Source organism: Amphimedon queenslandica, unplaced genomic scaffold, assembly GCF_000090795.2.
Source record: "Amphimedon queenslandica unplaced genomic scaffold, v1.1 AMPQUscaffold_13496, whole genome shotgun sequence".
Lineage (NCBI taxonomy): Eukaryota > Metazoa > Porifera > Demospongiae > Haplosclerida > Niphatidae > Amphimedon > Amphimedon queenslandica.
In genome coordinates, this window is record NW_003546268.1 from 288,224 (window position 1) to 309,867 (window position 21,644).

General features: G+C 36.0%; 2 protein-coding genes across 3 annotated transcripts in view; one reads left to right on the forward strand and one right to left on the reverse strand.

The window, feature by feature from the left end:
* The window catches only part of LOC100638842 (U5 small nuclear ribonucleoprotein 200 kDa helicase-like), a 14,350-nt gene extending 5,733 nt beyond the window's left edge, over positions 1 to 8,617 (reverse strand). Inside the window, exons 1-22 of the mRNA XM_019993359.1 lie at positions 8,455 to 8,617; positions 7,881 to 8,044; positions 7,588 to 7,765; positions 6,584 to 6,649; positions 6,395 to 6,521; positions 6,262 to 6,320; positions 5,867 to 5,962; positions 5,695 to 5,808; positions 5,529 to 5,570; positions 5,045 to 5,144; positions 4,876 to 4,976; positions 4,201 to 4,326; positions 4,028 to 4,142; positions 3,387 to 3,442; positions 3,194 to 3,331; positions 2,540 to 2,704; positions 1,715 to 1,795; positions 1,582 to 1,671; positions 1,243 to 1,506; positions 902 to 1,105; positions 655 to 840; positions 54 to 240 (exon numbers count right to left, since the gene is read on the reverse strand). Of these exons, the coding sequence (XP_019848918.1) occupies positions 54 to 240; positions 655 to 840; positions 902 to 1,105; positions 1,243 to 1,506; positions 1,582 to 1,671; positions 1,715 to 1,795; positions 2,540 to 2,704; positions 3,194 to 3,331; positions 3,387 to 3,442; positions 4,028 to 4,142; positions 4,201 to 4,326; positions 4,876 to 4,976; positions 5,045 to 5,144; positions 5,529 to 5,570; positions 5,695 to 5,808; positions 5,867 to 5,962; positions 6,262 to 6,320; positions 6,395 to 6,521; positions 6,584 to 6,649; positions 7,588 to 7,765; positions 7,881 to 8,044; positions 8,455 to 8,499 (2,704 nt within the window). The 5' untranslated portion in view covers positions 8,500 to 8,617. The remainder of the gene's footprint in view (positions 1 to 53; positions 241 to 654; positions 841 to 901; positions 1,106 to 1,242; positions 1,507 to 1,581; positions 1,672 to 1,714; positions 1,796 to 2,539; positions 2,705 to 3,193; positions 3,332 to 3,386; positions 3,443 to 4,027; positions 4,143 to 4,200; positions 4,327 to 4,875; positions 4,977 to 5,044; positions 5,145 to 5,528; positions 5,571 to 5,694; positions 5,809 to 5,866; positions 5,963 to 6,261; positions 6,321 to 6,394; positions 6,522 to 6,583; positions 6,650 to 7,587; positions 7,766 to 7,880; positions 8,045 to 8,454) is intronic.
* A 1,572-nt stretch (positions 8,618 to 10,189) lies between these two features.
* LOC109580353 (uncharacterized) lies at positions 10,190 to 21,242 on the forward strand. 2 transcript variants are annotated; one of them, XM_019993391.1, is made up of 20 exons: positions 10,190 to 10,549; positions 11,588 to 11,683; positions 14,361 to 14,442; positions 14,546 to 14,707; positions 15,381 to 15,594; positions 15,717 to 15,907; positions 16,199 to 16,479; positions 16,588 to 16,686; positions 16,736 to 16,858; positions 16,991 to 17,137; positions 17,301 to 17,377; positions 17,488 to 17,809; positions 17,944 to 18,147; positions 18,200 to 18,369; positions 20,107 to 20,246; positions 20,335 to 20,386; positions 20,465 to 20,553; positions 20,629 to 20,753; positions 20,916 to 21,009; positions 21,080 to 21,242. In XM_019993391.1, exons 1-20 carry the CDS (start codon positions 10,391 to 10,393, stop codon positions 21,100 to 21,102), a joined length of 2,850 nt encoding a protein of 949 aa, XP_019848950.1. In that variant the 5' UTR covers positions 10,190 to 10,390; the 3' UTR covers positions 21,103 to 21,242. The 2 variants fall into 2 exon arrangements, with proteins under 2 accessions (XP_019848950.1, XP_019848951.1); XM_019993392.1 differs by having other exon boundaries at positions 15,717 to 15,901.
* Positions 21,243 to 21,644: the final 402 nt, after the last annotated feature.

The following is a 21,644-nucleotide window of genomic DNA, read 5'->3' on the forward strand; positions in this document are numbered from 1 at the left end:
AAGAAATGAAGAGGAACATCTGGTGTGACATATAAAATAAAACAATGACATACTAATGAATTGGCTCTCAATGGGGAGCTGCTGGTTCATCAATGACAGGTAATACTGTAATTCAGAGTGCTGAGTGATGAGGATTCCTTCACCACTTTTATCATATTGGGGCCTGCCAGCTCTACCCAACATCTGGAGGACATCCAGCATACCCAACTCCACCCACCTTCCTTTCTCTGGACTATACACCTAACAAAGAAAAAGAACATAAAGGAAACAAAATAACAATAATAATACTACATCAAGTTTAAATTAAAATAATAAAAATATAATTTTAAAAGAAGCTATACATGTATCTCCATGATGTATATTTACTATCACTCACTATAGCTACCTCTCCCTTTCTAATATTTAAAAACACATTATCTAACAGAATATTATTTTAAGACAGAGTGAGGTTATACTGTACATGTATATGTAGGCATAGCAATAGAGGACACACAGAACATGTGTATGACTATAAGTGGGTGAGATGGAGCAACTGTTTCACAATCCTTTTACTTAAAAACACAAAAGCAATGTCTTAAATAAATGTACATTTACATGTAAATTGATCATGTACTGTACATGTACATGTGTGCACAAGCTTAGAGCACTCAGTACCTGTGTTCCTTTAATAATGACAGTGTGGGCAGGAAGGTTCACACCCCAGGCAAGTGTTGCAGTGGATACTAGTATCTGAATATGACCATCAGCAAACAGTTCCTCAACTAGTGTCCTATCAATCCTGTTCATGCCAGCATTGTGAATAGCAAAACCATAAGGCAACAGATCCTTCAACTCAAGATTCTAACAGGTAATATATTACATTTATGCACATAAAGGACTGATTAATTTCCATCTCTCTTACTTTAGTTTGTTCTGCTTCAGTTCTCAATACTTCAGTAGAGGCACTTCCTTCTTTCAAGAACAGTCCCAGGGTATCCTTCTCTAGGCACATGTCTCGAAGTGCCTTGGCAGTTTTAACAGTTTCTTTGCGAGAATGCACAAAAACCAGTACCTGCTGCTTCCCAGCACTCTCTATAACTTTATCATATACTATCTCATTTATCAGCTACATGTAAAAAGAGCCAGTAAATTACATCAGTGTGATACAGCATACAACATAAATGCACATGTAAATGGTAAACCCCTTAGGTGCGCAGTAACTACAATTAACATGCATCATAAATACAGTATACATGTACTTACCTGAAATCTCTTAAGAGCTTTCTTCTCAGTCACTCCAATGTAACTCTGCTCCAGGGGAACTGGACGGAAGCTATTATCAAAATAGAAGAGACCTTTGGCCGGGTCGACTCTAAGGAACGTAGCAACATCTTCATAGTTTGGTAGAGTAGCTGAGAGACCAACTAGACGTATTGGGTCTTGAGTGGCTTCAATCTGACGGATAGTTCTAGCAACAATAGCCTCTAACACAGGACCACGAGTATCATGCAATAAATGAATCTCATCCTTTAGGAAAAAGAGGAAAAAAATAATTACAATTATGTGTCAAACACATGTAACAGGCTAACAGCATTGCCTTACAATGATAATTAATCTGACTAGTTGAGTATATGATCTATCTCCACCCTTTCTGGTAATAATGTCCCACTTCTCTGGAGTACACACAATTACCTATTCAAGAAGTCATTAAACTTCTTTAGCTAGTAATTCTTACCTGAGTGGCTGCAACCTGCTCTTTGGTAAGCTGATGGTCACCAGTTAATTCACTGACTGTGATATTGTAACAAGCTAAACGCTAAGAAAGAGAAAGAGAGATTTTACTAAAGAGAAATGTGCATATTTATTTATTTATTTGAGGACAAGTCCAGCTAATGCCTCAAAGATGTTGCTTAACATATTCCTCAGCCCATACTGAATACACACTCTCAGTCTTTCTGCTCAAAACTCAAAACACCAGACACACACACACACATCAAATAATCTAGAAATTAAGTCACTATTACTGTACTAGCATGTAGCTATGGCTGCATGGCCTAGAGAGGGGAACTGGGGGGGGGGCTAACATGTTTACTGACACTAAACTCTTACCACCTACATGTATAGCTGCCTTCCTTATAAAGCTGTTCTACCAATAAGGCTCTACTTGTATTAATAGTTGAAACACTTACAGCTTCACTAACAGCACCTCTTTTTCTAACCTGCCCTCAGTCATCACATGCCATGTGTTCTGAAGCCAGAGCCTGCCAGACTGGAAGGAGGGGGAGAGGTGTGTTTACATGCATGGGGTACAAGGGGCAGGCTGATTAAATATTGAAAATTCAATTTCAAGTAATTGAGTTTAATGTTGAAAAACTCATGAAACCGTATAAAACTGGCAATATGATGGCATGGGTAGAGAGCAAAGTAATGGGTAAGAAGAAGAAGAGAAGGTCTCTTGTGGGAATATATGATGTCAGACATATTATGAAAGTGAGAATAATTATTAATAACAGATGGTTACAACCAAAAACAAATTGCTAACAAAATACTCTTTACATACTTTACTAAAATTGGCGACCATTTCTTGGACAAGGGACCTCATTGGTGCAATATAGACAATCTTAAAATCATCCAAACTGACAGAAGTGCTGTCACCTGGTGTAGCCATGTGCTTACTGATCTCTCTTGCTATACACAATAGGGCTACATTAGTCTTACCAGCACCCTATCAATTAATAATGAGGAGAGGAAGAGAGGGAGAAAGAAAAGAACATGTGTATACTGTAAAAGGATTCATTTTTGTGTGTACATGTATTTAATCTTCTACATGTAGCTTCCTAAATCTTTTTTAATTTTGGGGCTTTAAATAATTTCACAAATGGACAGCTAAGGAAAACTTGTACATAATAGGATTCTCTATTTACAGTATACACTGTACATGATAAAAACTAGTAGATGGACATGTATACACATACATAGCTCAGTATACCCTATAAAGCTTTAATTTGGCGGAGTTTTATTTTGGTGATTGGCGGTTTGCAAGTAGAATTGCCAATATTAAAACCGCCAATCATAAATGCGCATGCTCATTAATGCACATGCATGTACACAAAAATTGCCAAATTAAAAACCGCCAATTACAATTTTACAGCAAAATCGCCAAAATAAAGTGCTACACGGTATACTCATAACCTGTTGATCAGATATGACTCACTGTAGGTGCACAGAGCAACAGGTTCTCATCAGACTGCAGTGCCACATCAGACAATCGACTCTGAATACGATTAAGACTCTTATATGTCATGAAAGCTCCTTGGGCCCAGACTGGTAGAGAACTGATTGGCTTTAAAGACTATCAAAAAGGAGGAGTAATAACTGATGGATTTCCCCTGACAAGTTGACCTTACCTCTTTCACTTCATAAGGCTTTGATTTTTGAGCAGGAACATGGACCTCTTCATAACCTTAAAAGACAACAACAACAATAATAATAATAATAATAACACATGATCATGTGCTGTATGAAAATTTTGACCTGATTTCAATAAAATTTGAAATTTTAAAACCAAAGTCACTGTACTATATAAATGTAGTACATAGTCTTTGGCCAAATGTTACCAAAATAAGTAGGAGAAATTCTCCATTTTAATAATTTTTCTGATGCATATACATGTACATGTTTTTATGTTGTGTAACAAGACTCCAATCAAACTTGAGTTTTTTTTACAAATTTTTAGTGAAAAATTGTAAATTTTGCAGATTTCAAAATTACTTGAAGATTCGCAATTACATGTATTTGAAGATTCACAATTATTTGAATATTAGCGAAAACTAATTCTGTGAAAATGAATTTATTATGGCAAAAGATAGCAGACAGTATAATTTCAGAAAAATTAAATCCACAAAATTTACAACCCACAAAAATTTTGAGCTACATGTACATGTATAAGGTACTAAAAGCCATGTACAGTAAATGTACATGTACTGGGTGCTTGTCAGCTCATGAAGTATGCTTTGTTGGAAACCTTAGTTTGTCATATAATTTGTACCTTTTTTAGTTTGGCGGTAAGACCCAGCTGGGAGCTGACATCGTTTGTTAGCCATAAAATGGCTTCCCTGAGTAAATGTCATCTCATCAAGATCAAGAACCTTACGAGAACCCATCTGGAGGTGAAAATAAAGAGAGAATAAGAGATAACACAGAATCAATATGATACCTTACCTTCTTCTTTTCTTTCTGTGTCATGTCCTCAGCTGTTAAATCAGACTCAAGTTTAGACTTCCTAGCAGCAGCCTTCCTTGCCCTCTCCTCCTGTACAATGTCCTCATCCTCTACCTCTGACAGTGACTATTAAAGAGAGCAATCAAATAAGTTGTACATGCATACATTTGTATGTGTGCTAGCTGCTTCCAGTATAGTAGTATACAGTCAATTTTGCTGTTAAAAAATTCATGTAACTACTAATCCTAGAATATCAATGTACATGTACCCTGAAAGGCTATGGATGAGTTCTGGTAACATAATCAGGCATCACAATAATTCCTATACATGTACATGTAATAATACATGTTGCAGTTTATTTTGCCAAAATATTTTTAATTGAAAAAACACAACAAATATTAGAGCCCTTCATAAAATTAAGGAATAAATGTACATGCATATGTATCTCATCTTTATCTATCAAGTTCTGATGCAATCAGAATTCATATTCAGCAAATAACCCAATTCCAAAATAATGAAATAAAAAATGATACATGCATTTACATGTACCAAAATGAGAGAGAGAGAGAGTAGTCAAAGTGCAGTGCAGTGATAATAAGGTGGGGCTACAAATATGACAAAATATGCTCTTTTCTTCCATTTCGACAAAAATAAATCAGACTACCTGTTACTTACTTTCAAAATGGCTGCCTTCACAGGATCAGAAATCATCTCCTCTTCTAGATCACTCTTAGCTTTAGCTGTCTCAGCCTTCGCCAATAGAGTACAATAAAGAACTGGGAGAAAGAGCAATCATGAATCATAACAATTACCATGTACATCTACATGTATGCATGTCTCTCACCAGTCCATCTGTTTTTAAACAATAACTTAATGAAAGCAAATTGATCCATTCCTAATTGAAGAACCAACTTATTTTCACAATCTCTATCATCAATAGCATTCTAAAAGAGGGCCGGGGGAAGGAAGGGAGAAAGAGAGAGGAGGAGGAAAGCAAGGTAAGGAAGGTAGAGATGTCTGTGTGTGTGTCCATAACAAATACATGTACAAGTACATTCCTCTCATTAAACAATTAAATAAATATTTTTAGTACATGTAATTTCACCAGACAATTACAACCAAACACGTACATGTACGTCGCATGCACTACAGAAGCAGGCCACATTCTTCTATCAATTAGGTAGCATTATAAACCCATACATGTAGGGTTAGGACAATAACTCCCAAATATACATAACGGTTATAGCATTTCAAAAATTCGGTCAAACTAGCAAACACAAATTATTGCAATTATACCTAAACATGATACACCATTCATACTCACGTACCTTGAGAATGTCCAAGACTTCATCAGCTTTCTTTTGTGAAGCCTACAAATGAAATAGAATAACCGAAACTGAGGCATGAAGGAAGAAAAAATAACAACAAATGCATGCAAGAACAACAAATGAATTGATACTGATCAGATACAGAGAAAAGAAGAGACATAATTACTAAAGGATCTTTCATAAATTTATTTATTTCTCTCTGGAGCCAGTAGGCATCAACAGTCCTGGGCTCTAATGTATCTTTCTGCCTTGAACCAGCCCCACCAGCTTCAGTATCCAACTACACAGGATTCACATTATGAGCCTCACATCAGTACAGTGGCATTAGAGTAACTCACATGAGTTTGAAGGACTCCCTCATAGTCTGCTTCAATGCCTTCATTATCCTCTTCTTCTCTCTCTTCTCTCGCCACACCTTTCTCCAAGTGCAGTTCCTAATGAACATTGTACATACACAAGCATAGGCATATAAATGTAAACACTCCTTTATCTCCAGCTCTCATACATGTATACATGTACATGTACATGCAGCTAATATAAATTGGTCATGCAACCATGTTTGATTAAATAAGTGTATAATTTTGTAAAAATGCTAATTAGCAAGTGGGGAGTGGCACAGGCCATAGTCTTTAAATTCGTGTACATTAGAGATGAGCAATTAATGTATAACAGTTTTCTGATGGTACTGTGTAGCCATAAATGGCTCAGTTAGCAAAGAGCCATGCATACTCACTTGCTCTTCATCTTCATTAAATACAACAGCAACTCCGTATGTTTCATCAATGCCTTCATCTAGACAAAAGAGAGGAAATTAAGAAAGGAGATATGTACATTAAACAACTAAAGCAACTTAAGTATCATTATACCTCCAGCTGATGCTTGCTTGTCAGCTCCATAGTCAGCTATCTTTCTGCTAAGACCCGAAAGTTGTGCAAACTGTTCATCACTTATATCACCAAGTAATGAATTAATCTCTTTATGCTTCTCTTTCTCCTGCAGGAGACGGAGAAAGAATGAGATATCAAATTACAAGAGTATAGAATGACATGACATACTTTCATCCGCTCTTCTTTTAGTGTGGCCAATACTTCATCAGCAGCTCCACAAAGAATATCCCTCGGCTAATACAATACAATAAAAGGAATCATAATACATACACACGCACACACTGTGCACACAAACTTAGTGCAAGGAGTTACGTGTACATATAGATTGAAAAATAATAAAGTGAAAAATAAATATACACACACATGCATGTATAAATGGCAACATACATGTACATGTAGTTACTAGTATACTGAAGAATCTCAGTAATAATGAAGGCAGTTAAGTTAATACATGTAAAATAAACAAAGAAAGGAAACAGGGACAACCAACAATAATCATAAGTAAAAGCAATGTAGCTGCATAGGTGTACTATACATTGTAAGAGTTGTTAACATTAACACAGCAGTAATGTATGTGTGCCTGTGTATTACAGCTAGATGTGCAATAGACAAAATGATTTTAACACAAAGCCAAAGTTTACATTTAACATGCAGACACAGTGCATTCCATTGATATTGTAATACCTATCAACATAAACTGTTGAATAATCCCTGTCTCTACTTCTATACACTGTTAAAAGGTCACTTCATTACTGACCGTCATTATAATTTATTTATCTTATAATATACATGTAGCTGACAGAGTGCAGTGATATGTACATGTACATGTACCATAATAGTGAGAGAGACTGAGAGAGAAAGAGACACATGTTCACAACAGAATGTGTCTATGCATGCATATCCCATTACAACATAATAGTAAATCAGAATTGTACTCCATAAAAATACAATAAGTAGTCACATTACACATGCTCTTTCTGTACCACTCCTAGTGATACTAATTTGTACATGTACACCCAATTATGATGTACGAGTGAGTGTGTGGGCAATGCTACACGTATACAATTAGGTACAGTATTTGTACTGCTACAGTACAGTAGTAAGTGGGTGGTAAAGTAAAATAATAAAATTAAAAGGCTAATAGATATCCTGATAATATAATATTGAATTACCTGATCACCAATAGATTTCTGTATGAAGGTAAGCAACAGTTCATACGTCTCACGCGACTCTTTAGTCCTTGGACGATAATAGAGTCCTGATATCTCCTCCATTTCCTTGGAGAGGAGTCCTCCTGATCCTTTAGGTATAAAAGAATAGAACTCTGAACTATCATGTCTGGGCTTTTTCCTGTATTAAAATACATTCATAATTTCAATTTTGTGCAAAAACACAAAATTCATAAAAAAGATGAAAACCTTCTAATATTATAGATCAATCAATATGCCTCATTGTTTTCCTTCACTTTTTAGGTCCTTTTTCTTCATCAGGAGGGCGTGTCCTTTGTGCCCTGTCTCCCATTCTAGTCCCAGAGAGTTTACCAACTAGTGTCAGCACCTCACCTGTGGCCTCATCCTTCCCACGTCTTTGAATCAGAGAAGTATCAGCTTGCAGTACAAGATTGGATGTCTATAGTTTATAATTAATATTAATCACAAGAACACCCCTTTTAATGACCTTCAGTTACACATACATGTACATGTACAAATGTATACATGTACTTAATTCTTAATTATGTGTAAAACATGTATCATGTATACATACAGTACAGTGGCAAATTTTAGCTGAGCAGAATCAATTTCATCATGCTGCCGGGGCCAAGTGATAAAAATATAATTACCATCCTTACAAGGTATGGTCATACATGTACATCATACGGACATTCTCAAATCATAAAATGACAAATGTTTTACCCAATAGATACTGTGAATTTGAAGGAAAATTACCAGTACATTACATTTTTAGTATTAATATTATAGATCACGTGATCGACCATGTGATAAAATACATGCACCTAGGCTGCTCAGTTCTAAACTCACCGCTCCATACTCATACTGAGCAGCACGAGCGTGTTCCTCAGCCATTGGACAGGGAGATAGTGATGTGTCTTGGGCCCTGCTACGTTAGTTTCACGTACTAAATGCCTTCCCGCTCAAACGTTCACCAAACGTTGTGTTAATTAGAGTATTATAAGTTATTAATTCAGTTTTAATAACTGGTCATCTTTAATAGCCTCAATCTCCTCCCATTTTAATCAAAAATGTAATGGTTTTGCAGTTGCACTTGAGCAGTTCTGTAGTGGTTAAGGCTGATAAGGCAGCATTTTCATTAAGTGAAACTGATAGTATGCATGCTGGATAATATCAATTAATTTGTTTGGAACATGCCAATTAAATGTAGGATTGAATGGGTGCAGATAGATTTTAATTGCCAAATAAGTTGTATCTAAAATAGTTGTATGAAAGCAGCTGTGATGTATACATTATCATTATGGTACAATGTACAATATTATACACATGTATTTAAATTTTTAACTGTAATTTTTTGTTTTCATATAAATTACTAACAAAATTATTTTCATCCGTATTACCAGCCATGATTTTGCCACAGAAAGAGACTCAGTAAGTCCTTGCAAAATATACTGTCAATGGGCCAGTGAATAACTTATATTTGTAGAATAGAATTTGCGCAACATACTTACAATCTCAGGTAAAACCAGGCTACTTTGGTGATAGTGCATCCAGAAAAAAGGAAAGAGTTCTACCTCTTGTAAACAACTAAGTCCTTGTAGTCAACTATAACAAATGAATAGCCTGACTGAAATTGTCATACATAAGGACTGACGTTCTTTGTGATGAAACTCTTGGATAACAGGACTGTAAATGAATTTAAGTTTTTACCACCTTCTAGAATAGACATAGTGTATTTTAATCGTAAATCGAATATCTCTATAATAGTCTGAAGTATTGAGTTCTTATCAATGACACTCCAAGTAACCATATACACAAAACATGTTGCATTCCACAAGCATTTTGTATATTCATTTGCGCCATTGCCTACAGGGACTAAAATTTACAGACAGACACAACAGGTTGACCAATATTGTCTGTAACAAAGTTATTCATAAAAAAACAAAGCTGATCAACCAACCTAAGTGCAAGTTTTTTCTGATGATGACTCTCGGTCAAGGGATGACACAACCTCCATCTGTACCATAATATACAGACAAACACCAGGATGCTTCTTGCTTTTATTCATTGTAAGCTCTATACTAATATCAGCTTAATCAATGCTTTTGCATTCAAATCTGTACTCTCTAACCACAATTTTATAGAGCTCTTAATACTTTAGTGATCATGTATATTCGAAAATTCGTTCAACTTGATCTGAAAAATCAACTAAATCATAGACTTTCATAGGTTTCTCACCCATACGGCACTGTAGTGTAATATCTCATGAGGATCATAATCACAGCTTGATTTGGACAGTTGAATTTTGTACTTAAAAGGCACCCTTTATCATATCTTGACGAAGTATCAAAAAATTGCAGAACAACAACAACATAGTGTAACTTTCTGGTTGAGACTAGAGACTAAGAGAGTAGGAGACACTGTATGCCTCCATTAAACACCAACAATGGACTCCATGTGCATGCACGTGTACCCAGTTATTAATTTCAGTACTATAAATTTAATCAGTGCTATAAATTTAATTAAATATTCATGGCTGGATCTCCGCCCATATCATTTAATCAAAAATAAGTAACAACAAGTTATTAGTTTGCAGTTGAGCAGTTGCAAGGAAACGACTGAAAAGAATCTGCTATAGTTTGGATTCCTGCTGCTACTAGAGAGAGAGAGATCTAGCTTGCCCCTGGACTTTATTCTAGGCTTCTAGCTGCCTCTCATTTCGACCGCTATTATTATTGTTGAGTGGTGAGTCCCAAGGCGCTGAACTCGTTATCTCTCATCAAAGATGGCCAGTCCCCCCACGTCCCCCTCTACTCGGGTCTACAAGGAAGGGATCCTGCTAAAGCGTGCCAGAGGATTGAGGAACAGGAGGAACATAAAGTGGCAGGAACGATACTGCAAACTCACAGCTATCTCATTGGATTATTATGACCCAAAGAAAATGGTGAGAGACAAGAGGAGAGAGGGAGATGGAAACGTAGAATGGGAGAAGTGAGCATGTGTCAAGTCTTATTACATTACTTTGGTTGCTGTATCTGTTTACTACTTTTATTTGACACCTCTCCTTGGTGTGTCTTCATTTTCTCTTTCTATGTTTTGGTCGCTCTTTATTCTTGCCCCTATTTCTCTCTGCCTTTCCATCTCTTGGCCCTCCTGTCTGATCATTTCCTCTCTCTTTCTCTATCCTCCTTATACACTCCTGGTGATATGATTATAATTATGTCTTTAGTGTTATGGAACCTTTGAACCACTGATTACATGTACACACTGTACATGTACATGTATTCACTATTCATACATTGTGCATACATGATACATGGACTCACTCATTTGCATATACTCACATTCAAGCCTATATAGACCACCATGCAGTGACCAGTGATCATTCTCTGCGTTCCCCTCCCTCTCTAATTGTATTCATTTCCACACGTATCTTACTCACTCATTCATTTATCATTTACTCACTTTCCACTTGCTGTCTGCCTGCAGTGAAAACTGTTAACATTCCACAAGGTACAAGGACATTGTGCACACATGCAAGCCTACAATGTACGTGCACTCTCACTCTCTTTGTTTATGCATACTATCTATGCTTTTCCTCTCTTTCTTCCTCTCTTTATGTGTATCTATCCGGTTTTCGTGTGTATAATAATCATTCTTGGTATCGTTTTTATTGCTCCTTTTGCTTGTAAACAATCAATTGAGTTACAGTTTCAATCTCTTTTCCCTATTGCGGCCTACATGTGTATTCATTCAGACTTACCATAAACAATAAACTAGCCATTAACATGCATGCCATCCACACATTATTAATATATATAGTGTATTGATTGTGTTGATGAGTTTAGGAATGTATGCATGCTCACATATTATACCAATGTTGCTTACAAAATTTAATTAATTATTTTTAAATTAACGCTAGTACATAAAACTAAACTCATTTAGGACATTCTTTAACTATTCTTTGTCTCTCTCCCCACAGAGTGAGCTAAAGGGACAGTTTAAACTGGAGCAGATCAGTATAGTTGAGATCATTGCTCATGGGATGTTTGATAAATTAAAGGGACATCCATTTCAAGTGAGTTTTGGTATAAACAGCATATAATGCTTGTACTGCATCAATTAACTCACCAGCTGCACACTAGCTGCCTAATCTGTGGCATGCATTAACTTTTTGACTTGTAGCTGCTAATGGGTTGACATTTGTGGCATTTAGAAATGGGGAGATTACCACACACACAGACAGACAGACACACACATCACACACACCACATAACACACAAAGCCTTACAGCTAAGATTTACTCTTATAATAACTCTTAAATTATATATGGTACTGCTTATACAGATTTAAATTTTCAGGCATAAAATATACTTAGGCCTGCTACATGTACATGTATATTGTAACTACTGTAAATGTGCTTCTTTATATTATACTAAGAGTTGAACTTTATCTAATGGACACTTGGCTGCTTGTTAGAGTAGAGAGAAGTTGCCCTTGATTACTGGAATAAAGAGATGCCATACATGTGTACATACATATTCATATTATTATTCTGTACCATACAATACATGCATAATAATGATAATTTGACAAATAGATATAGTTGGCAGTCGTTTGGTTAAGGAAGTTCAATCTAGTAGCTAGAGTATATAGCAGAAGAATGGAGAGGAAATAAAGGAGGGAAGGAGAGAGGGATGTACATGTACATAGAAAACATAAAGGGAAGGAATGAGGCCGATAAGATTTTTAAGCTCATTAAGCATTAAATTCGTTAAATTGTGACTTGTTTGTTGCTTCTTGCTACCATTCCTCTCCCAAAGATTGAGGATACACAATTTTAGTAAAAAAATATCATCAAAACATGTACATGTACAGTATATTTATGTAGATGTATGCATGTATACATGTAGATGTATGCATGCATGTACATGTAGATGTAGTGTAGATAGAAAGGCAGACGTACACATGTACCCACCCTAAACTGCTTTGACTTCTCGAGCAATATTGACGTATAAACACGCACACAAATTTGATGGTGTGAATTTAATGTTTGTTGATATCTTTCCACTTTATGGTTTAAGCACTCTGTCATTGTTATAGATCATTACATTTGATGCTCTTAAATTCATTATTACTGACACATTGTGTGTCAGTATTGAGTAGAAATGAGCTATTAATTAGAGTATGAGTGTTGTGTGGGCTAATCGGAAACCTCTACAATACAATTACAATACATGAAACCTCTACAATACAATTACAATACATGTATGTGCACATGTACGTGTATGTATTGTATTATCATTATTTATATAAAAGTAATGATGTAAAGATTATGATCATTTTGTGGTTGATGTGTGTTGTCAACTGTTGATACATCACTTGTATTGATTCCTCATACTGTGAGTAACCTTTGAGCATTTTATGAACACTAATCTCATTGTATACTCACAATCCATACATTTACTCATTTATTTACTGTACTGATCTATTGACTATTTTATATGTGATGATTGCCATTCAATTAATACATGTATTATAATGATATATACACTATCATGTTACTCATTTATCTAATCTACATGTACATGTACATTGGCCCCATATACAGATGTGTACATTAGTTACATTTTTATTATGAATACACAGTTTACCACCTGTTTTATTGTTTGTTATAGAGTATTTATTTAAATGTTTAAAATCACGCTCTTACTTCCTTATGTCAACCGCCTTTGCTTTATAATCTCCTTTAAAGTAGATGATCATAGTTGTTGATTCAATTGTTATTGTGTGCTTTATATTGGTCAGAGTTACGTCAATCCACTGTTACGCATGTATTGTGAGTGATTTGTATAGCAGAAGTACTAGTGTACGCACCTCTTTCTCTCTCCTTTTCTCTTCATGTTTATTGTAACGTAGTGTTCTTTTGTTTCTCATTGTTAAAATACTGTTTAGTGTTTTGACTTGTGTGTCTCTCTCCGATGTCTTTCACTGTTTTCATGTTTATCATGTGTTTTTAATGTTACACTGGCACAGTTTTTAAAACCGAAATACGTTGTACATGTGTACATAATTTTGAAACAAAAATAGGTGAGAGGGACACTGCACTGTAATGATTATTATTGGGGCTTGTTGTGTGTTTGTGTATCTAGTACTTTTACTTGTCAACAGATTGCAGTTGCTGTTATTTTGCATGTCTGACTCGTTTTCCTTTAATTATGATACACAATGAACGCTATTCCAGTTGCTCCTCTAAATACGCATGAAGCTGTTAACTGTCTGGAAGTGATTGTATGCAACATGTATACACACATCTTCCAGTGAAATTGCTGCATGTAATTATAACTGAGTGTTTAAACATCCCCTCATTATCCTTCCTTTTATGTAGTACTTTTGTTCTATCTCTTTTTCTTTCTATCTCCTCTCTCTCTCTCATTGTAATTTGTTATTGTCATAGTTCTATGGTATGTGGGAGTATTTGGAGGTTAAGGGAATTAGAGGCAGCTGGTGTTTTGTCTGTCCTCACTGCATCTTTCTCTATCTCTTTAAAATTGCTTTGCACCACTGGCGTTTAGCACAAGGGCATGTTTGTACATTTACTCACACATGACCTAGGTAGTTTGTCATGCTCTTTTTAATCTTAATGTAATTATAAATTGAATTTACACTATTGTTTACATTTATTTTATATTGTAGTAAATGCGTGTATTTTGTACTGTCATTTTATTATATTCCGTCATATTTCATCTTATTAGATTGGAGATCTAATTGAAGTTATGTATTTTGCTGCCAAGTCTCCACAAGAAAGAAATGAATGGATGGAGGCATTTCGCATGGGTATGAACCTCTTTCAACTCTCCCTCTTCTCTTCTCATTGTATTTCTTGAAACTGATGTCTCCTGTGTACTACTATTATGTGTATATTTTTCTTGTTGTTCAGCTGCCATTGATAAAGGCAATGAGTTACTTTTAAAGCATCATCCTGGAGTGTATGGCCTGACTAATAAGGACAGGTGGAGCTGCTGTGGCAGAGCTAGGAGAGAATGTGAAGGGTGTGCTGATTCAAGAGGAGCTCTTAAAATGCTGGGAAAGAATGTTGAAAGTAAGTTTGTAGAGAAACTAGAAAGAGAAAGAAAGGGAGAGGTCATTGAGTGACTCGTAATGTATGTTTGTGTGCCTAGCTCTTTTAGTCCAGTTAATGGAACTGAAATTACTGAAACTGCTTAACAACAGCTTTCAATGTTTTCAAATTTCTTGCAGTGCTTTACACATACGCATGGTTCGTCCCTGACACACTAACACAAACACAGACTTACATACATTGTCTTGCCATAATTATGTCGACGTGGTAGAGCATCCTATTTGGCAATTATAATCTTGTGTGCACTTGACCCTTTAATCATCACTTTCAATGGAAACATTACATTAGAAGGCTGTGTATGCATGTATACATGTACATGTATATACATGTACTGCACTACATATGTTTATAGTAGGTACAGTGTACTTTATGTTATGATATATGGTAATGAGTACAATGTGTTTGTGTTAACTGCTAGTTCCTAAAATAACACAAAACAATCTGTTGCTGTATTGTTGCAATTCCATATAGAGAAAGGGGGAGAATTAGCGAGAGAGATAGATACGGGAGAGAGAGAGACAAAGGGAGTGAGAGAGAGGGAGGGAGAGGGAGAGGAAGAGATTGGAAGAGATTGAAGTAGAATGAGTGAGTGGTGAGAATGCAGTGGTCATTAATTTCACTTTTCTTCTCACAGCAAAAAAAGACCGCTCATTTACCACACCAATGGACTTTGTTGGTATTGGAGACACTCCCAGTTCTGCTTCCCCTCTCAAGAATTCCAGAGATGACCTCTCCAGCTCCATGAAGTCAGACGCAAGTGATACAACCCTCACAGACCAATTTGATGAGACTGGCCCCATTAGAAGGACATATACCATTTCTAATGACTCAAAACCTAAACCACACAGGTACACATGTACTGTATGTGTATACTGTACATGACTACATGACTCAAGAATATGCATGTGCTATATTATTGTACATGAAGTAATGAGTTTTATTTTTGTTCTCCTGTACTTTCTCTAATTAGTGCTCCTCCCACATCTTCCATATCTCCTAAGAGTCCAACTCTTAGTGATACAATAGAAGAAGCTGATGAAAGTGTTCCCTCTCCTTCTCCTCCTCCGACTGAAAAGAAAACCAAAGATGCTAGCCCTCGTCCTCCCATGCTGCCTGATGACATGACAAGGAGTGGAGCCAGCTCCCCAGCCCTCAGTACAGGTTATAAAGCACACACTGTCGTGTGACCATCACATGACATAAAATGCATGTGTCATGCTTACATGTACATGCACAGTACATTTGTGTAGTCTTTCCTTACAAAATACACATGTATTTGTTTTTCTCACAGTATGTGAGGATCTATAGCACCAAGTGTGTTCCAAATTTCAAGTGTTGTCTATTTTTTGTTTTGTTTTATTTTTGGGTATACGAATCCTTAGTATAGTCATAATAGAACAGCCTTGCCCCTATTACCACGACTACCATTATAATTTCATATTTTTATAATAGATTCTGGTAGAGGTACAAGCTCTCGTCCTCGGTCAATGGACACCACTGAAGGTGATAATCCACCATCAACCCCTCATTCTCTCCGCTCAAACTTCACCACTGTCACAACAGACTCTGATCCAACCAAAAGCTTGGGACATGATGTACTGGCTAGAGCTAGGGCTGGAGCACATGTTGATAGTATATCCATTATGTCTGATGCTAGTGCTAATTCAGGATTTTCAGCTACTCCATCAACCACTTCTCATGTTTCACGCATCAAGAGAGGATCAAGACCACAGGTAAGGAGTCTAAGGACCAGTTCTATTAATTGAATTGAGCAATTTAAGATACATGCACATGTGCAACTAAAATTTTATGAATTTATCTTTATTCCCTTTGTTCCTTAGAGTATACTAATGAAGGATGGTATTGTGATTCATGTTGAAGCTCCTGAGAATTCCACTACAGTTGATAACAGCTTATCAAAGCTCCACCAAGCCTGTAGAGTAAGACAGCTATTATTCCTTTTATTCATCGGTTAATTGATTATAATAGGATGGAAATCTTGCAATTGTTCAAGATGAGTTGGATACAGGTGCTCCAGTTGAAGGACCAGAGATGTTCAATGGAGTACCAATGCTACCATTATTCCTAGCCTTCCTTTATGACCACAGACATGTAAGAATATATTATCTTACCTGGCAATCATGCATCAAATTAATGTTGTTCCTATCCTAATAATAATAATAATATAATAATAATATTATTATTATTATGAAAGTGATGGTAATTTTCTACATATACATGTAGATTATTTCTTATCTTTTGGATCATGGAGCTGATCCAAATTCACTGGACATATCAACCAGATCTTGTTTGCTACACATGTCATGCCAAAAAGGTTGTATGGCCACTGTCAAGTGTTTATTAGCACATAAAGCTGACATTGATATGAGGGTGAGTACCTTCCTTCTTGCAACTTTCTCTTTATTTCCTTTTCCTCTCCCTCTTTTATATCCCCCTTCACCTCTCCCATTCTTAACTCTATGTAACTACATGTTTATTTTCTTTACTTTTCTTTCATTTTTATACTGGTCATGTACATGTATCTATTCCTTAGAGTCATGATGATAAGACACCACTCTGTGAAGCCAGCAAACATGGACACATGGAAATAGTCAAATTGTTGATAAACAGGTCAGTAAAGCGTGTCTGTACATATACATGTACACGTACATGTATATTATATTATGTTCTTTACTTTTTGTTATTTCTTTCTTTCTATTCTCTTTCCTTACTCTATTCAGTGGTGCTATTGTTGAGTGTCCAGGTATATCATATTCTCCATTGCATTATGCCTCAGAGGCTGGTCACGTCAACATAGTCCAACTATTACTAGACAGCAAAGCTAACTCACTAAGGAAGACTCAGCTAGGGAAGTCTCCCTACCAGTTGGCTTTTGAGAACAACCACTCGGACGTCATGTATGTGCTCCAGAGAACTCTTCCTCCTCCTGAGAGACCCTACCAGATTGAGTATTCTATCAAGTTACCCTCAGATCAGGTTTTAGCTTCTATATCTTTCCTTGGTGATAGCGATAAAATTATCACTGGATCATGGGATGGATTTGTAAGTAAAATAGAGCATATGTGTATTACATGTATAATGTTGTTAATGTTGGTATTTACATGTACATGTAATATGGTGAATAATGATCTGTAGCAAATAGTGTATTTATACATGTACGTAATTTTCTCTTATAGGCTAGATTATGGAGTGTAAATGATGATAATGGCCTACACATTGATAGAGAGTTCAGACTACCAGACACAGTTTTAAGTTCCTCATTTCACCCTCCATTCCTAGCTCTTGGTTCTGCTAGTATACAAGTGATAGACACTACTAGTCCTGACTATGAGTGGAGAAGAACTGTAGCTGATGATTCTTCTGATGATGAAAACCTTAGTGTAAGTATATTGACTTTGAATACTGATTGTTGAAGTACATTGTGTACTGCAGGATCCTCCACTCCATTTTGTTGCGTATACTTCAAGTGGGCATTTGATATCTGCATCAGTTGAGTCAAACCTTGTTAAGATCTGGCCATTAATCAACAAAGGCTCAATCATGATGGAGCCTGAGGGAGTCCTGAGGATTAAGGAAGACATGAAGCATGGACGAATTACAAGGTCAGTGGCTATATGTACTATACATGTAGTTGAGTGGGATCTGTTTTGTACAGTACATGTATGTGTATAATAACTCATAATCAGAATGTTTGAAACCATAAGATTTAGAAAATGTTAATGTCTTTGGCAAAAATGCAACTTCAAATGATTGGCAGTCTTATATCACAAATTCAAATCAATTTTGCCAAATTAAAGCACTCTGTTGTTACCTCTTACATAAATTTGGCTAATGAAAAATTTATGACTTAACATTAACTCAGGCTTCAATTACCTTAGTGTAGGTATTAATTGCGCTCTTAAATTTTAGCGTTTTTAAGGGGGCCCTGATTTAGCGAAATGTAATATTAGCGAAAATAGGAAGAAAATCAATGGTAAAACCCCCATTCAATAGCATAACACAACTCAAGAAGCCCAATCTATACATTTAAGAGCAGAACACTTAACAGGACCACCCTATTTACTGTTATCTTGTTACAGATCTTGCCTATCTTGTGTACTTGTTTACACAAGTACATAATAACTATTATTCTACCATGCTTGTTTTGAATTGACCAATCAGATTGCATTATATGAGGTGTCTAAATCACTTATAATACCCCGGGAAAATATTTAGAAACCTCCGGGAAATTATTTAGATACTTCTGCCAAAGTTTGGGAAATTTTAGGAATAAAAATGATGACAGCAATAATAGTAATGTTATTTTTGAATTGTTATGTGTACGTTTGTGCAGTTATTAAAGCTGAAGTGTCTGTCTTCATCTAGAGATATGTTTTGTGCTTTTGGAGGATGAGGTGAATTGGTATATCGTCACTAGCTACTGCTGTTTTTGTTTGTAATAATAATATTATTGAGGAAACGTCTTCTGGCATTTTGTTGATCTGAAATGCGCTTATAAATTTGTACACCATCCGTGCTTCTGTGACCTGTTCTTTTCATGATTAATTGTTCATCAACACCAGCTTGAAATAGTCTAGTAGCAGCAGTCATGCCGCGAAGTGAGTGGTTTGTTTGTAACCATTGATTCCCCAGTTGCTGCAGCAAACATTTTAAACAGTATTTCTCCATTAAGAAGAGTGGCCTGGTTGGAGCTTCTCCAAATCTTTCATTCTTTCCTTGCACCAGTCATTCAGAATATTTCTACCCATTATATTGCTTTTTTAGTTGTGCATGGCGCACAGTGCTGTTGTGCATCTTTAAATCCTTGTCCGTTGCGAAACAAGATGGTATATAGCACTAATGAAGTAGGTGGGGCAGTCATAAAATGATGAGATAGGCATTTCCAGAGCTATCAATGGCGGCTGTGTTAGTCGCATCTTTTGAGAACAGACGAGCATGTCTACCTAGTTGCTTTTCCACTCTAGTGCGTGACTTAAAATGAATTGGTTGCTAATGGTAAGGATTTTTATACTTTTTGTGTATCCTAGCTACAAGAAATGCATCTTATCTGATTGGACGCATGGTAGTACACGGTTATACACTTCTGTCTCGGTTTTTATGGCATTTATTGACCTCGGGACTGCGTCCCTCGGTCAATAAATCCCATAGAAACCTCGACCTCGGTGTATAACCTATACTTAGCGGCTGGTTGAATGGTTGAATTAGTGGTTTAAAGTACACTCGCTAAAAACGCTAAAATTAAGTGTCGCAATTAATACCCACCCTAAGGTACATGTATATTGAAATGCATGTACATTTACATGCATAATTGCATATACATTTAATTTACATTTGCGTAGGTTAAGTGTGTCTCCATGTGAAGATGCTCCGTGGTTGGCTGCTGTACTTCAGCCTGGCTCACTGTTTGTTCCTGAAGGAAATCAAAAAGTTCACATTTATAATTGGAAAGAAAAGAAAGTTTATCACATACTAGATACTGGTAATATATACATACATGTACATACAGACACTTCTCCTTTGCTTTTCTATTTACAATGTACATTGTATTTGACTCTTTTTTTTAATAGGTAAAGGTGGTTTAACACTAAATGTTCATGTGACATTTTCTCCTAATGGACAGTAAGTACAACATGTACTGTACATTGTAGCTAATATTTTTCTGTCTTGTTTTTATATTACAATTTGTTTCTATTTTAGATACTTTTTAATTGGCTACATAAATACACTCACTAAATGGCGAACATCAACTGGTGAAAGCATCAAAAACATATCCAGCCTTGGAAAAGGTAAGAATCTATAATCTACATGTACATGTATATCTATCACTTGTGTCTTCAACTTCCTCTCCCTTTTCCTTTCAGATGATGAGATATCTTCACTATGTTATTCTCCTAATGGTGAACACATAGCTGTTGGTCTTGCAAGTGGTGACATACACATCATACACTCAGAGACTGGCTCACTCCTATTCACTCTTAGATGCAATGTAAATATATCAGGAAGCACCTCTCCTCTCTCTCTCTCTCCTTTCTTTTACCTCCCCTCCTCTTGTTTTATCTCTTACATCAACAAGCATAGATGATAGTTACTTACATGTATACTCTCTCTTCTATCCCTCCCTCCCTTTTCCTCTCTCTACTCTACATAGGATGATAGATCAGCTGTCAGATCTCTATGTTATTCATCCACTGGGCTCCAACTTGCTAGTGGTCACTCAAGAGGCTCCCTACAACTTTGGAAAGGTAAGATAATATTTTCATTCTGCAAGCTAGCTCTTATGCTTATGTACAATTTTTGTCTCTTTCTCTGTAGTGTTTGGAAATGAATCAAATTGAACCATTATTGTAAATTATAATTATTAATTATTATTATTAATTATTGTCTTGTCACTTATTTTTTTCTGTTTCTTTATGTAAGGATCTTCTCCTATTACTGCCCTTTCTATTTCTTTCCCTTCATTGTTATTCTTATCACAGAACCAACACACACATGCACACTCCAGTGACACTGAGTGAATAAATGTTTTAATTTTTAAGTTTTGTATGATAATATTGTGATGATAGGAAAATTTTACACAAATTAATAAATACTTAAGGTGTGCGAAGCGCCAGAAAAATTTTCAACTTCACTTATATTCATAGTGAATATAGTATAGTCAGGCAGGGTCAGGCCCCACCTGACTAGATATAGTGGGTGTGGTCAAATTATTTTTTACCGGATACGTACCTGCACACGTGACAACATGTTATTATGTAATTCAAAATTGAGACAAAAAATAAATTAAGGCACAAAAGATAGCTGTCCTGAAGGAAGGCCAAGAACTGGTCCTGCTCCCAGTAAACAAATATATACAAAAAGGGATAATAAATGGAAAAAA

Bases quoted from the DNA above. Each gene is read 5' to 3' on its own strand.
- LOC109580353 (XM_019993391.1), top strand. From the start codon at position 10,391: ATGGCCAGTCCCCCCACGTCCCCCTCTACTCGGGTCTACAAGGAAGGG. The intron at 16,480-16,587 runs GTAAGGAGTCTA...TTTGTTCCTTAG, and splicing joins AGAGAGGATCAAGACCACAG to AGTATACTAATGAAGGATGG. The intron at 20,247-20,334 runs GTAATATATACA...TTTTTTTAATAG, and splicing joins TTATCACATACTAGATACTG to GTAAAGGTGGTTTAACACTA.